Source organism: Amphibalanus amphitrite, unplaced genomic scaffold (assembly GCF_019059575.1).
Source record: "Amphibalanus amphitrite isolate SeventyFive unplaced genomic scaffold, NRLGWU_Aamphi_draft 000053F_arrow, whole genome shotgun sequence".
In the NCBI taxonomy this organism is placed as follows: domain Eukaryota; kingdom Metazoa; phylum Arthropoda; class Thecostraca; order Balanomorpha; family Balanidae; genus Amphibalanus; species Amphibalanus amphitrite.
In genome coordinates, this window is record NW_024881549.1 from 1,193,758 (window position 1) to 1,206,004 (window position 12,247).

The 12,247-nt window shown below is 50.0% G+C and overlaps 1 protein-coding gene across 5 annotated transcripts in view; it reads left to right on the forward strand.

The window, feature by feature from the left end:
- LOC122377990 (peripheral plasma membrane protein CASK-like) overlaps positions 1-12,247 on the forward strand; it is a 63,421-nt gene that overhangs the window by 4,534 nt on the left and 46,640 nt on the right. For all 5 annotated transcript variants that reach the window (XM_043358680.1, XM_043358683.1, XM_043358685.1 and 2 more), the window contains 8 exons: positions 278-383; positions 1,002-1,079; positions 1,475-1,650; positions 1,850-2,025; positions 2,247-2,369; positions 2,734-2,923; positions 3,500-3,618; positions 9,422-9,589. In XM_043358680.1, coding sequence (XP_043214615.1) covers positions 278-383; positions 1,002-1,079; positions 1,475-1,650; positions 1,850-2,025; positions 2,247-2,369; positions 2,734-2,923; positions 3,500-3,618; positions 9,422-9,589 — 1,136 coding nt within the window. The remainder of the gene's footprint in view (positions 1-277; positions 384-1,001; positions 1,080-1,474; positions 1,651-1,849; positions 2,026-2,246; positions 2,370-2,733; positions 2,924-3,499; positions 3,619-9,421; positions 9,590-12,247) is intronic.

Genomic DNA, 12,247 nt, shown 5'->3' on the forward strand with positions numbered 1-12,247 from the left:
AAATGATTATACAAAGCGTTAGCGTTTTGGCTTGCATTACCATGTGCTGTGGCTCTGCTCACATCAGCCGCATCCACCACACTTCAATTAATCCCTCCACATTATTTGTTGGTGTATTTATCCCTTTACACCTGATTTCTCTGACATGACCTTACTTGTTCGCTGTATTCTGTAGACCGTGTCGGGATAGATCCGAAGTATACCTAGCCTACAAGTAGGCCCTGACCATTTGGACCCGACTAGAGTTCTGACCATTGCGACTCGTGCATTTTGACAGACCTCAAACGAGAGGCCACCATATGCCACATGCTGAAACACCCCCACATCGTGGAGCTGCTGGAGACTTACTCATCAGAAGGCATGCTCTACATGGTGTTCGAATAGTGAGTACATGTGCCGATTGGAACAGCTGTTTGTTCGACTTGCTCACTGTCGAAATTGTCCTTCTTCAATTATCGTCATGCCAGTGAGCTTGCGGCCACCGCCGCCAATAGCTTCCGACTAGCGGGCTAGCTGGGATCCTATGGGGCCTCATTGGCAGTCATGACATGTTTCCCGCAGATTCCTTCTCACTTGTGACGTTGAACCTCGACAGTCACACAATGCATTGCACGTCATGCTATGATATCATCTCCAATGGAATTAAGACTTGTTATTCAAAGCTGGATGTTGGTCTTGCTTACTCTTGAGCTTGTTGCAGCTTGCAACACACTCACCTGATAGTGTCCACTAAAAACAATCGATATCAAATGGTTACATGCTGATTGCTGACTGACTTTTCTTTATTTATTACCACAAGCCAAAATACGATACTATGTTCGGTGATTTCACTCCACATTTCATAAGTTCATCCTGCTGGAGGATATTGCCGCATTGGCATTGGCCAGCTCTCAAACAACTACGGATGAGGTGGCTTCATTAGGCATCCATCTCCGGCAGACGAACGTTTTTCAGTCAGGTATTTCTGGCTTCTAACGTTGTTTGGCTGGTGTATTTTACAGCATGGACGGCGCCGACCTGTGCTTTGAGATCGTCAAACGGGCCAACCTGGGCTTCGTCTACAGTGAGGCAGTCGCCAGGTGAGATAGAGTACCTACCATCGTGTCGTAATCTTCGAATGTGATAAGTATATCACCCGTGCCACGGCATTCGACATGTCAATTGTAGCTGAACATGATTCTATTATTTTTGGTAATTCAAATGATACTGTGAATTTCGACAAGCCAGGGACAGGACTGATCTTGTGATGGTGGGAAGGAAGTTAGGAACTGCTTTATTTGTGTTGCTGTGGAACTATGGTTCTTTGGCTTTGAATTCTCTTGAAATGCGCTTGTTGCCTGACAATATCTCTACGATGGTTTTCATACTTTCACATTTGTGTTATAACCACACCACTGTGACATTGAAGTTGAACTGTCAGTGACATTGGCGCCAACTCCTGAATGCTGCTAACGTGAGACCCGTACTTTTTCAGCCACTACATGCGGCAAATTCTGGAGGCGTTAAGGCACTGTCACGATAACAACATCGTCCACCGCGACATCAAGCCGCACTGCGTGCTGCTGGCCACCAAAGAGAACTCGGCGCCGGTCAAGATCGGAGGGTTCGGCGTGGCTGTCCAGCTGCAAGACAACCAGCTCATCAACGGCGGTGAGTCACTGAATGATATCGAATGAAACAGATCGGCAGCGATAGATCGGCAGCGAGCGAGACGTAAAGTGAGGGCGACAGCAGACCTGTCACCCTGCTGTAATGGTATGCGAGAGTGTTTGTCAGTACCGGCGGGACTGGGAGACTGGGCTCGGCCCGAGTCGGGTGCACGCTGACGGTGGTCTGCGCCCCTCGGCAGGCCGTATCGGCACGCCCCAGTTCATGGCGCCAGAGGTGATCCAGCGACAGGCGTACGGCAAACCGGTGGACGCCTGGTCGGCCGGCGTCATGCTGCACATCCTGCTGTCGGGCATGCTGCCGTTCTACGGCACCGGCGACCGGCTCTACGACAACATCTGCAGCGGCAAGCTGAACGTCAGTGGCGCCGCCCTTCACTTCACTACCACCCCACACATCATGAGCACAGCTGCGATTTTTATTGTTAAACTTGTAGAAATATGGAGCTTGAATTTCCATGCTTGTTATTTTTTATTGCTACGCCAGAATTATTGGTTTATGCATATTGCCTTGAAATAATGCACAATGTATGTTCCGAACTTCCAAGCACCTAGCATGTTTCTCTTACGACCCGGCAGCTGTATTCGGGACCGATGCGAGATGTCAGTGAGCCTGCCCGGGACCTGGTGAGGCGGCTGCTCACGTGCGACCCTCAGCAGCGCGCCACCGTGGCGCAGGCGCTCAACCACGCGTGGATCAAGGTAAGGGAAATACGGCATTGTCGCGAAGCTGGCTGGCCAGTGACCGTGTTCGAGCTGGGCAGTGACTGTATTCTACGTAAATATGTAGCAGTGTCCGTCTCGGCGGATTAGATGCACTTGTTTAAATCTTTTTCCTATCAAAAGTAAATCAATGACTAGTAAACCACGAACAATAGCCTTTGAAATAAAAGTTATACACTTGAAAGTAACTGAGTATCGGTGATTAGGGAGGATATTATTATTATTTTTTACATGCTTACAGTTACATTGGTCATAATTGATATAGTCATAATGCCAACTTCTCCCTTTCATTGTGCTGGGCTCACTGTCTGTGACTGACGGTACCGCTCGTCCGTGCGGCCAGGACCGGGAGAGCTGTCCGTCCACGGAGCACCTGAGCCGCACCGTGGACGAGATGCGCTGCTTCAACGCGCGCCGCAAGCTCAAAGGCGCCGTGCTGGCGGCCGTCAGCTCGTCGCGCTGGGCTCCCACGCAGACGGACACGGGCTACGATGGCCTGGCCGAGTCGGCAGAGGAGGAGGCCGCCACCGCAGGTACGCCGCGCGCGCGAACCGGGAGGTACTCTGGCTCGCACTGAGCACACCTGGCACCCGGGGTTATTGGGGATTCATAGTTTGAATCGGTGCGTCTGTTGAATGAAGTCAGGGTTGTTCACTGACTTGACACAAAACCTGCTCCAACCCATAAACAGTGTCATTCAGCCCATAAACAGTTATGGGCCGGAATTCATAAATGAGGTCAACAAACGTAAGCAGGCATTGCATGTGCACTTGCAGGTGGTATGCGTAACAAACTTACGCTTATGCGAAGGCTAAGCTAGTCATAAGTTTATACGGCGAATACACGGGACCGGAAACACTTGCATGCATACTTGAACATTAAAATTGATCAAAGTAGGTGTGTGGTAGCTGTTGTTGGTGCAAGCCAATTTCAGTCTTACTGGATTTAATCAGAGAAGCGATGGTGAATTCGCTCACCCCACATGACATACCTCGACAGCTAGGGCTATGAGTACGAACGCGCACAATTTATCAATCGTCTGGCGTACCTACTGTTTTGTGCCGTGTTTTGTTTGTGTCTGAGGCGACTCCGAATGTTTGCTGTTATAGCGGTGTCCCGGATACTGGACTCCTTGGACGACATCCAGTGTCTGCACGGCTGTCCCATGGGCGACGCGACTCTGCTGCGACCCATTCTGGAGGACCGGCCGCTGCACTCCCTGCTCGAGGTGGGTTCAGTGCGGATCGAACAGCCGCCTCTCGTTACCCAACCACCTCGAGACTTATCATGGCGGATGCACGTGTCACTTTTGTGAAATATCAACAATATGCCCAGAGCCAAAGCCTGCTTTGGCTCATCACTGAGTCTGTCTGTCTGATCACTTAGGTATGTGTTATGTAATGTATATGTCAGAGGGCATCTTCCTTTTGTGGAAAATCTAGTTCTGTACAATAATGGGTATCTCGGAGGGCAAATGATAGAACCTTGGGGATGCTTCTTTCACCCCTGGCACAGTTTGTTACCGGGGCTGAAGGGCCGCTGCACCGCATATGTACCCTGGTGCTCTAAACATCGATATATTATTGTCTGGTGGAGTATGTTCAGTGTAAACTGTAGCTGTACGTACTGTAGCCGCTGTAAACATTCAATATCCGGTGCCACACCGCTCTGGTCTCTCTGACATGCCCCAGACGCGCCCTATGAGGGTCGTTTGGTCCCGGGTGTCCCTGAGATAACGGACAGCGCGGATAGCGACCGTGTCTGCTTTGGACTGGTGTAGCCCGTGATCCGCCTGTTCAGGCTTAGTAAAAGGTGTTCGCTTCATTCTTAACACAAGTGATGTCAATTACAGAAAATCTGAATACCGACACCAAACCAAATACCAACATAAACCGTGATGAAATACCGATACCGAACCAACTTCACAACATGAGGGAAATACCGACTTTTAACCAATTTCTCAGCCTCTTATACATAAGTGAGTGTTCATAATACCAACAAAATTCGAAGTACATTAGGATTGAAATACCAAATAACCAAGTTGGTATCGGTTTGGTATCGGTATACCAAAAAGTTAGTATCCGATTGACATTTCTACTTAACACCATTGGGCTATTAGCCGTAGGGTGGAGGAGGATGAAGAAGGATGGGTTTCGGTCTCGGCTCCTCTTTGATTTAACGAATTTGGTTTAAAAAATCTTAAGGCATTGGGTTACAATTACATTCGTCCTTTTGGAAATCCAACTTCATAGTGAATTTTTTAGTTGTTGTTTACGTTACTTGGTCTAGAATGGCTGCAAATTGAGCTTTGTATATTTTGACGCAATGCATTTTAGGTTATTTTTGTCTGGTGTCCTATGGTCGAAGAGGTAATCCTATGGTATATCATATGGTCTGGTAGTTGTCTTTTTTGACCCGAATTAGGTGATAGTCGTTAATGAGTATTTTTTTTTTTTAGATATTATAATCTCATAAAATTTAAAGTTTCTTCCTGCAAGCATACTTCTGGTGACAAAAAAGTAGAACAAAGCGTTGCCTTTACCCACGTCATTTCGGGCGACTTGACTCTGAAAAAGATCATTTGGTCAGCATGTGTAGATTGAGGCGAAAAGGGTACTGATAGTTGCCACTGGCACTATTGGAACTCGTATAGGAGATGGCGATCGGAGAGGTAAGCGATGGAAGAAAGAATGAGACGTCAATGATAAACCCCTTTTCCAGCCCCTTCTTTCAGAGGCAGTGGTTAAATGTGTTTGTGTATGTATTGTTATTTGTTAATGTGTTCGCTTGTGTATGTGATTACACACTGTTATTCCTGTGCCGCTATATAACTACTCGGACGTATCAATACGCGCTATTCATTTTGGTTAACCTCACGGCGACAATGCTTCCCAATGCACACAAGCATCCATCCTGTGCTTAGGCGACAAGCCAATCCCCGTCACCTGTAACCAGAACTGACACCAGCCGTCGGGCCGTGCCGCGGGGCCGTGCCGAGAGGTACCGCGGGGTGCCGGCGTGCCACTGTCACACAGCTCAGGTGGGCCACTCGCATTGACCGAGACCGGCCAGCGGCGCGGATGTGTTTGCATGTGGCCCGGCTGCCACTCGTGGCGACGCTATCGATTGAGCGTTGTCCGAGGGGTCGGTGAGCCGGTCGGGCCGCCGTGCTGCCGCTCAGTAGCGCAGGTGTTCTCGGGAGCCGACCGGACAGACCGCTGACAGAGGCGGGCCGATGTGAGAGAGGCGGGCTACTGTGAGAGGCCAGTGAGAGAAGTGGGCCGATCGGACGGGCCGGTGAGAGAGGCTGGTCAGTTGGAGGGCCGGTGGCCGGTGACATGCGTGCGAATCTGGGGAATCAGTGAAATGGTGATCGAAAGCGGACCGACCGCGCAGACCAGTGACAAGCGAACCGACGTGCAGACCAGTTAAAGAGGCGGAGTAATTGCGGAGACCGGTGAGAGAGGCATATTTCTGGCCAGAACAGTGACCTTGCCGAAACACTGGCAGACCAGTGACAGAAGTGGGTCACTGGAGCAGACCATAGTGAGTCACTGGAACAGGCCAGTGATCTGTGCCAGAGTCGGACCACTTGGACGGACCAGTGACTGGCGTCGGTCCACTGTGGCTTATCGGTGATAAGTGACTGGAAACAAAACTTTTTGCTCGACCAGGAAACGTTAGCCTTATTGGAGGCGCTGTGACTGAACTGTACAACCCTACCGCAGTTATTTAGGCGTTACTACCTAGACCTAGAGTCTGACTTTCATGGCCTTATCTAATATCAGCAACGTCATAACTCAAAATGTGGTTCGATACGACCTTTCCGCCAATGAAAAATAAGATTTATCCGATGTGAGAAAACTGGACCGATCATTCTGTTTTATCATTTTTTCCGGTACCACGATTAGATCAAATAACTATCGGATCAATTCATTACTTAAAACAAAAAGAGTCATTTTAAAATTTATGTCGCAACTACCACTGACTTCAGGCATTAAGCGCGTTTTATGACACAATCCCCAAGATCCGTGAACAATAGATTAGCTGCGTGTCCCACCCATTCAAGAGCTAGTGTGCGATAAGGAAAGAAAATTGAAAACACGCTTGATCGTACGCTGGAACAAAAATCATAGCTGCCCAAAGAGGAATATTTCGCTTTGATTTCATGTTGACTTGGATTACCTGCGCTTAAATGAATGAAATATTCTAAAATTAAATTGAAGTTTTGGAACGTCTACAGTTTGCTGTTACGTGGAAAAGTAGTGTCATCAATACCCAGAGTTTGGACTGGGGCGAAAGAATGCACCAACCAGTGTCGGACGGTCGATGCCGACCATTGGCATGGTCTGTTGGACATTTCTTACAGTCTTGAATACATTTACCGAAACATTTAGGTACATAATATAGCGCTGAATGTTTGCACTTGCTTTTGAGTTTTGTTCGCTCTAATAAAAAAATTTATTTCATTTTTGCGAGCCATTTTGACGGTGTTGAAAAAGTCATCTCTACGAAACTGTTCTGAGAAGTCATGGTCACCACTTGCGTTGTGGAGGTGACTGCGCGTTACATTGATAACACGAGCACGAGCTGGCCGCCGTTGAACTGGATATTAAGACATCTGCCGGGTCTGCCTGAACTGGTGGTGGTCGGTGTTCCGCCGCTCGATCTCGGAGCTCGTGGTGAGCGCTGAGGATGTGTTTCCGGCGATGAGCGGTCCCGTGCTGCGATGTCCGGCCGTGGTGGACAAGGCCAGTCAGACGGAGTTGTTCTGCAGCTGCCCGGTACCGCCGCCGCCGCCCGTCTGCTGCCTGTGCCGGGCGCTGGGCGGCCGGCCGCGGCCCGCGCCCGCGCCCGCCGCCCAGGGGGCGCTGTGCGGCGCGGCGCGCGCCCGGTGGCGCCACCAGCCCCAGAGGGCCGACGGTACTGGGACTTACGGCCATCGCCCGCCGAGGGTGAGTTCGTGCACCAGCGGCCATCAGCACCTGAGTCCCTTGTGCCGGGCCAACTGCCGCAGCACGTCCCGACGCACGGTGCAGAGCTGTCGGCTCCTCGATCCCAGCACAACCTCATACTGGCCATCAAATTAGTTCAAACAAGGAATCAAAGGAATCAAACATGAGCCTCCGATGAGCTCAGATCTTCCGGCACTTAATCCGGAAACAGGCAATCTCGGTGGTGATCACGCCCATCGCTGACCGTCTTCTGCCCTCCCCGACCGTGATGGTGTGATGACCATCCTTCATGCCCTGTCTAGCCGTCGTGACCATCGCTCACCTCCCTGGCCGCAGTGGACGCTCGTTAGTATCTCCCCGCCCTATGTATGTATGTATGTAGGGGAGAGTGGGGTAATTTGGCCGCTTTTTTTAGAAAACGATATAACTTAAAATTGACGACACATTTCTGCATTTTCTCAACGCTGGCAGGTGTCGCATTCATTTTACTTTACTGGACAGTGAACTTGAAATGATAGAGTAATCACTTATATTGAAATTGTGACGTATTACAAAGGTCTGCAAGGCGGCCAAATTGCCCCACTAGCAGGGTTATTTGGCCGGGGGTGTGGGGCAATTTGGCCGGTGTTAGTTTGCGGTCGGGATTTTCTGTTATATTGCGAGTCAGCTTCAGATTCAGCAATGACGTGTGTCCTATGACGCATTTGCCGCATTTTGGAGGTTGGCTCAAGGGTCACAGGGGTCAAAATAGCCAAATTAGCGGCTCTAGATGCGATCACAGTTTTTTTACGAATAACTTTTGAAGTAATCAAGCTAGGCCAAAACTTCGAGTACCATCGTAATTCTCTCGTCAGTCCGCATCGAAAGATATATGTGTTGACCTTGAGAAGTCAAGGTCAAAGGTTGTCCTCAGGTCACGTTGCATCAGGTCGCTTGACCTCAAGGTCACGTGATTTCAAGGTCATCATGCATATCATTCGATGCGCCTTGGCGAGCTGAACAGAATGAGACCATTTGTGCGGCTGTACCATTTTTATGTAAGGATTTATGAGCAAAAAACGTTTGGTAACCTTTGATGACGTCACATGCTGTTACAGTTGACCAATCGGAAGTAAGGCATCAAAGTAGTCAAAGTTGGTCATGAATCATGTCATTTATGGTACAATTGACCATGAAAACTCGGCCGTCCCAGCATAGTGACCATGAGCGCTCCGGCCAAGTTGCCCCGCTAGTCCCGGCCAAATTACCCCATATTGCCATTCTGAAAATTTTTGTCTATAAAGTCATCACGGCTTTACGGAATTAGATAAAATTGCTCTTGGAACCTCTGAACACCCCCAAGAATGGCGCTGTAATGGCTGAATTCGTTTTTAGCCCAAATACTACATGTTATACAACTTTGTAAACAGAAGTAAAAGTTACCATTTTCTAATGAAATTAACGTTTTATTAATTTTGAATAAAACTACGAGGGGCAAAGTTTTGACATTTGTCCTCCAGTTATTTCTACCCATGACAAATGAATAGAGACTAGAGTTATTTCACTCACTTTTATTAGATATCGTACAGGTGGGGGCGGCCAATTTACACCACCGGCCAAATTACCCCACTCTCCCCTATGTATGTATGTATGTATGTATGTATGTATGTATGTATGTATGCCCTATGCGGTCAGTATGGGCCACTTTTACCCCCGTCCTGCCCGTCGGTGGTGTGCGACCCCTGACCTCCCCTCCCGCTGCTGTTCCTCACCTGTACGACCTCTGACCTCCCCCTCCCGGCGCTGTTCCCCACCTGTACGACCTCTGACCTCCCCGCCTGCCACTGCTTCCCAGCTGTGGTGGGCGACCTCTGACCGGTCCCGCTAACCGCTGTCCCCAGCTGTACGACCTCGAACCCATCTCGCCTGCCGCTGTCCCCCAGCTGTATGACCTCTGACCTCCCCTCCCGCCGCTGTCCCCAGCTGTACGACCCCTGACCTCCCCTCCCGCCGCTGCCCTCCAGCTGTACGACCTCTGACCTCCCCTCCCGCTGTCCTCCAGCTGTATGACCTCTGACCTCCCGCCGCTGTCCTCAGCTGTACGACCGGGTGACGTCCCGCCAGCTGGGCTCGGCGCCGGCGCCCACCAGCGAGGCGGTGGCCCGCTGGCGGGACGCGCTGGATGTGCTCCGCGACTCGGAGCACACTGCCGACCTGGCCGATATACTCGAGCTCAAGGAGATCCTCTGTCGGCCTCACATGAAGGTAAGGCATGAGCTTTCGACCGTGTGTGGTAGCGAGAATGTAGGCATGATATGTTGTTTTTATGTAGTATTGCCTCATATGATGCGTCATATTTTGTGTACATTGATATATTATCCACATCGGCTTTATCTCTGTAATTTTCAATTCACTAGTTTCTTGGGACTTATCAACGAAGAAATGGCATTTCGTTAGGCAAAGCTTTCAAGGGACATCCCTAGGAAAACCATGCATAATTATTCCAAGGAATTTGCGCCGTCTCCCCCTTCCACCGAATCGCCCTAGACACCAAAGCGACAATGATTGACCAGTCAGCCGACGCGACGGTTAGCCAATACTAAACGATTATGCACAATGATTTGCGAAATGGTCTTCGACAGGCAATTTTTTGTTGAAAGTCCTAAGCTCTGCTCATGGGATGAAAAAGTGTCAATTCAATTCTTCAAAATAGCGACTTCGACTATACTGGAAATGGACACAAGCCACTAACTCAACCTTCCATCAACCCCATCCGACGTCCCTCCGCACAGCACGGCACGGTCTACTCTTGTGATGTTTGGAAGAATTGGAGCATCAAAGAAGGGTTTTTCCTTTGCAGGCAATAATTTTGGTTGACAGTGAACTATTGCTTCAGCGAATTGGATACCGGAATACCCAGCTGCACTGTCAGCGTCGCGATTCATTCAGCAAAACGTCAAAATCGGCGTCCCATGCATACTGCCCTGTCAAGCTTTTTGCATGAACAAGCTTCATGGTCGGTGATTTGGACAATCCATTGGGTCTTCTCTAGCTGACTTATGGAAGCATGGTTAGATATTTCTCTTTTTTGTAGCCGAACAAAACATGCATTTTATCGTATCACAGTGCATCAAACTGTATAATCCACGTCACCCATCTCTGGGAAAATGCTGATCTAATTCGAAACAACCTGCAGTTATGCGTATCAGCAGAACTCTTCATCAGTCAGCAGCAACTTGACACCGTACAGCAACTTCCCCAACAATAACAGGAAGCTCAATTTCTTAAGTTGCCCAGACATTTTATGCTTCGGTGCAGTCCAACCCAATGATATGCCAGTGCATGGAAGGGAATTTATGCTGCAGGTTGTTTTATGTTTATCTTAAAACCCTCGGTGCACTGGTTGGGTTTACTTGCTTTGTATGCTGTATATAAGTTACGATAGGCATTCTTTTCTTCTTATAAATGGACGAACTTTTAGCATGAGACAAACTATTCACATCTCTTTAAATGACCATGTCCGGTAGTTGCGTCGCTATACCGATTATATTAGTATCGATGAATTGTAGTTATTTAATAATGGATTTTCATATTGCAATGGAGGTCATATAGGACCTTGGATGGACCATTTTGTGCTGCAACGCACTTCCCTAATCTTTACATTATTCTGTATAATGTTATGTTCATACATTTGTCATTTTCAAATTTTTGCACAGCGACCTTGACTCCATTTGATGAAGCGAGGGGTTCTGCCTTTGTTTTCCGAAGTCGTAACTCATTTCGTGGAAATATGGCCGTCTACCTGGTCGGCCGTTCTCCGTCCTCTGAACGGCCGCGGTCGCCACCGGCGTCCGGTCGTCAGTGCATGCTGGGGTCGCCATGGCTCATCTCCGTGGGAGTAGCGGGGACGGGCGCCGCTATCGACCAGAGAGAGAGAGAGAGCACGGAGGCCGGCTCCGGCTCCGGCTCCGGCGCGGCGCGGCTCCGGTCGGCGCCGGCGGATGCCGACGCCGAGCTACCGGCCGTGGAAAGGTGGACAGACTGGACAGGCAGGGTCTCGGGGACAGGGACAAAGTGGACAGACGGAGAAAGACTGGACAGGGGGGGGGGACAAGAAGGGGGCAGAGACAGATAAACAATAAACAGCATGGACAGAGTGGGCAGCTGGGGACAGGGACAGTGTGGACAGGTAGAGGGGCAGAGTGGCCAGTGGGGAACAGGGACAGGGACTGAGTGGATGCTGGACAGTCGGGGTCAGGGGCTGGGTGGATGCTGGATACAGCCGGGCAGTAACGCCAGCACCGAGCCGTACCCATTTGTAATTGTATGGTGCGCGGGCCGCGGTGCGTTTGACTTTGTGGAGGCGCCGGTGGCGGCGGAGACCGACCCGAGGCGCGCAATAAGGGGCGCCGGCTCGGCCGTGCTCGGCGGGAGACGCGCCGGCCGACCGGACGGCCGATCGATGCTGGCCACTGCGCAGCGGCCGCGGCGCGCGCGCGCCTCGCTCCTCTCGCTCTCCAATCGGCTCGCTGCCAAGACCGCCGCCCCAGGCCAGACTGCAGGCCGGCGCTGTTATCCAGACCAGTTCATGGCCACCGACGAGATAGAAAATTTTTTTAAACTGGAAGCCTTCACTTAATTCCGAGTTCTCGTTTGCCATCGATTTAACCACTGACTTGATCATGAGACGTCTAAGCTAATTTCTTCCAACCCAGCCTCCTCAGTAAAATCTGTTCAGTCAGCTTATACGCCAAAAGCTTAAGTAAAAAACAACAACAAAAAGCATTTATTGAACCTATTATCCTGCTGGATTTCGCCATTGCATCAGTATAACCAGTAATAGTTAGAGTTGTCCACCCTCAATTCAGTACAATGATGCGGCTAAGGATGCGCTCTGGGACCCCGGGAGGCGTGAACCTAGAG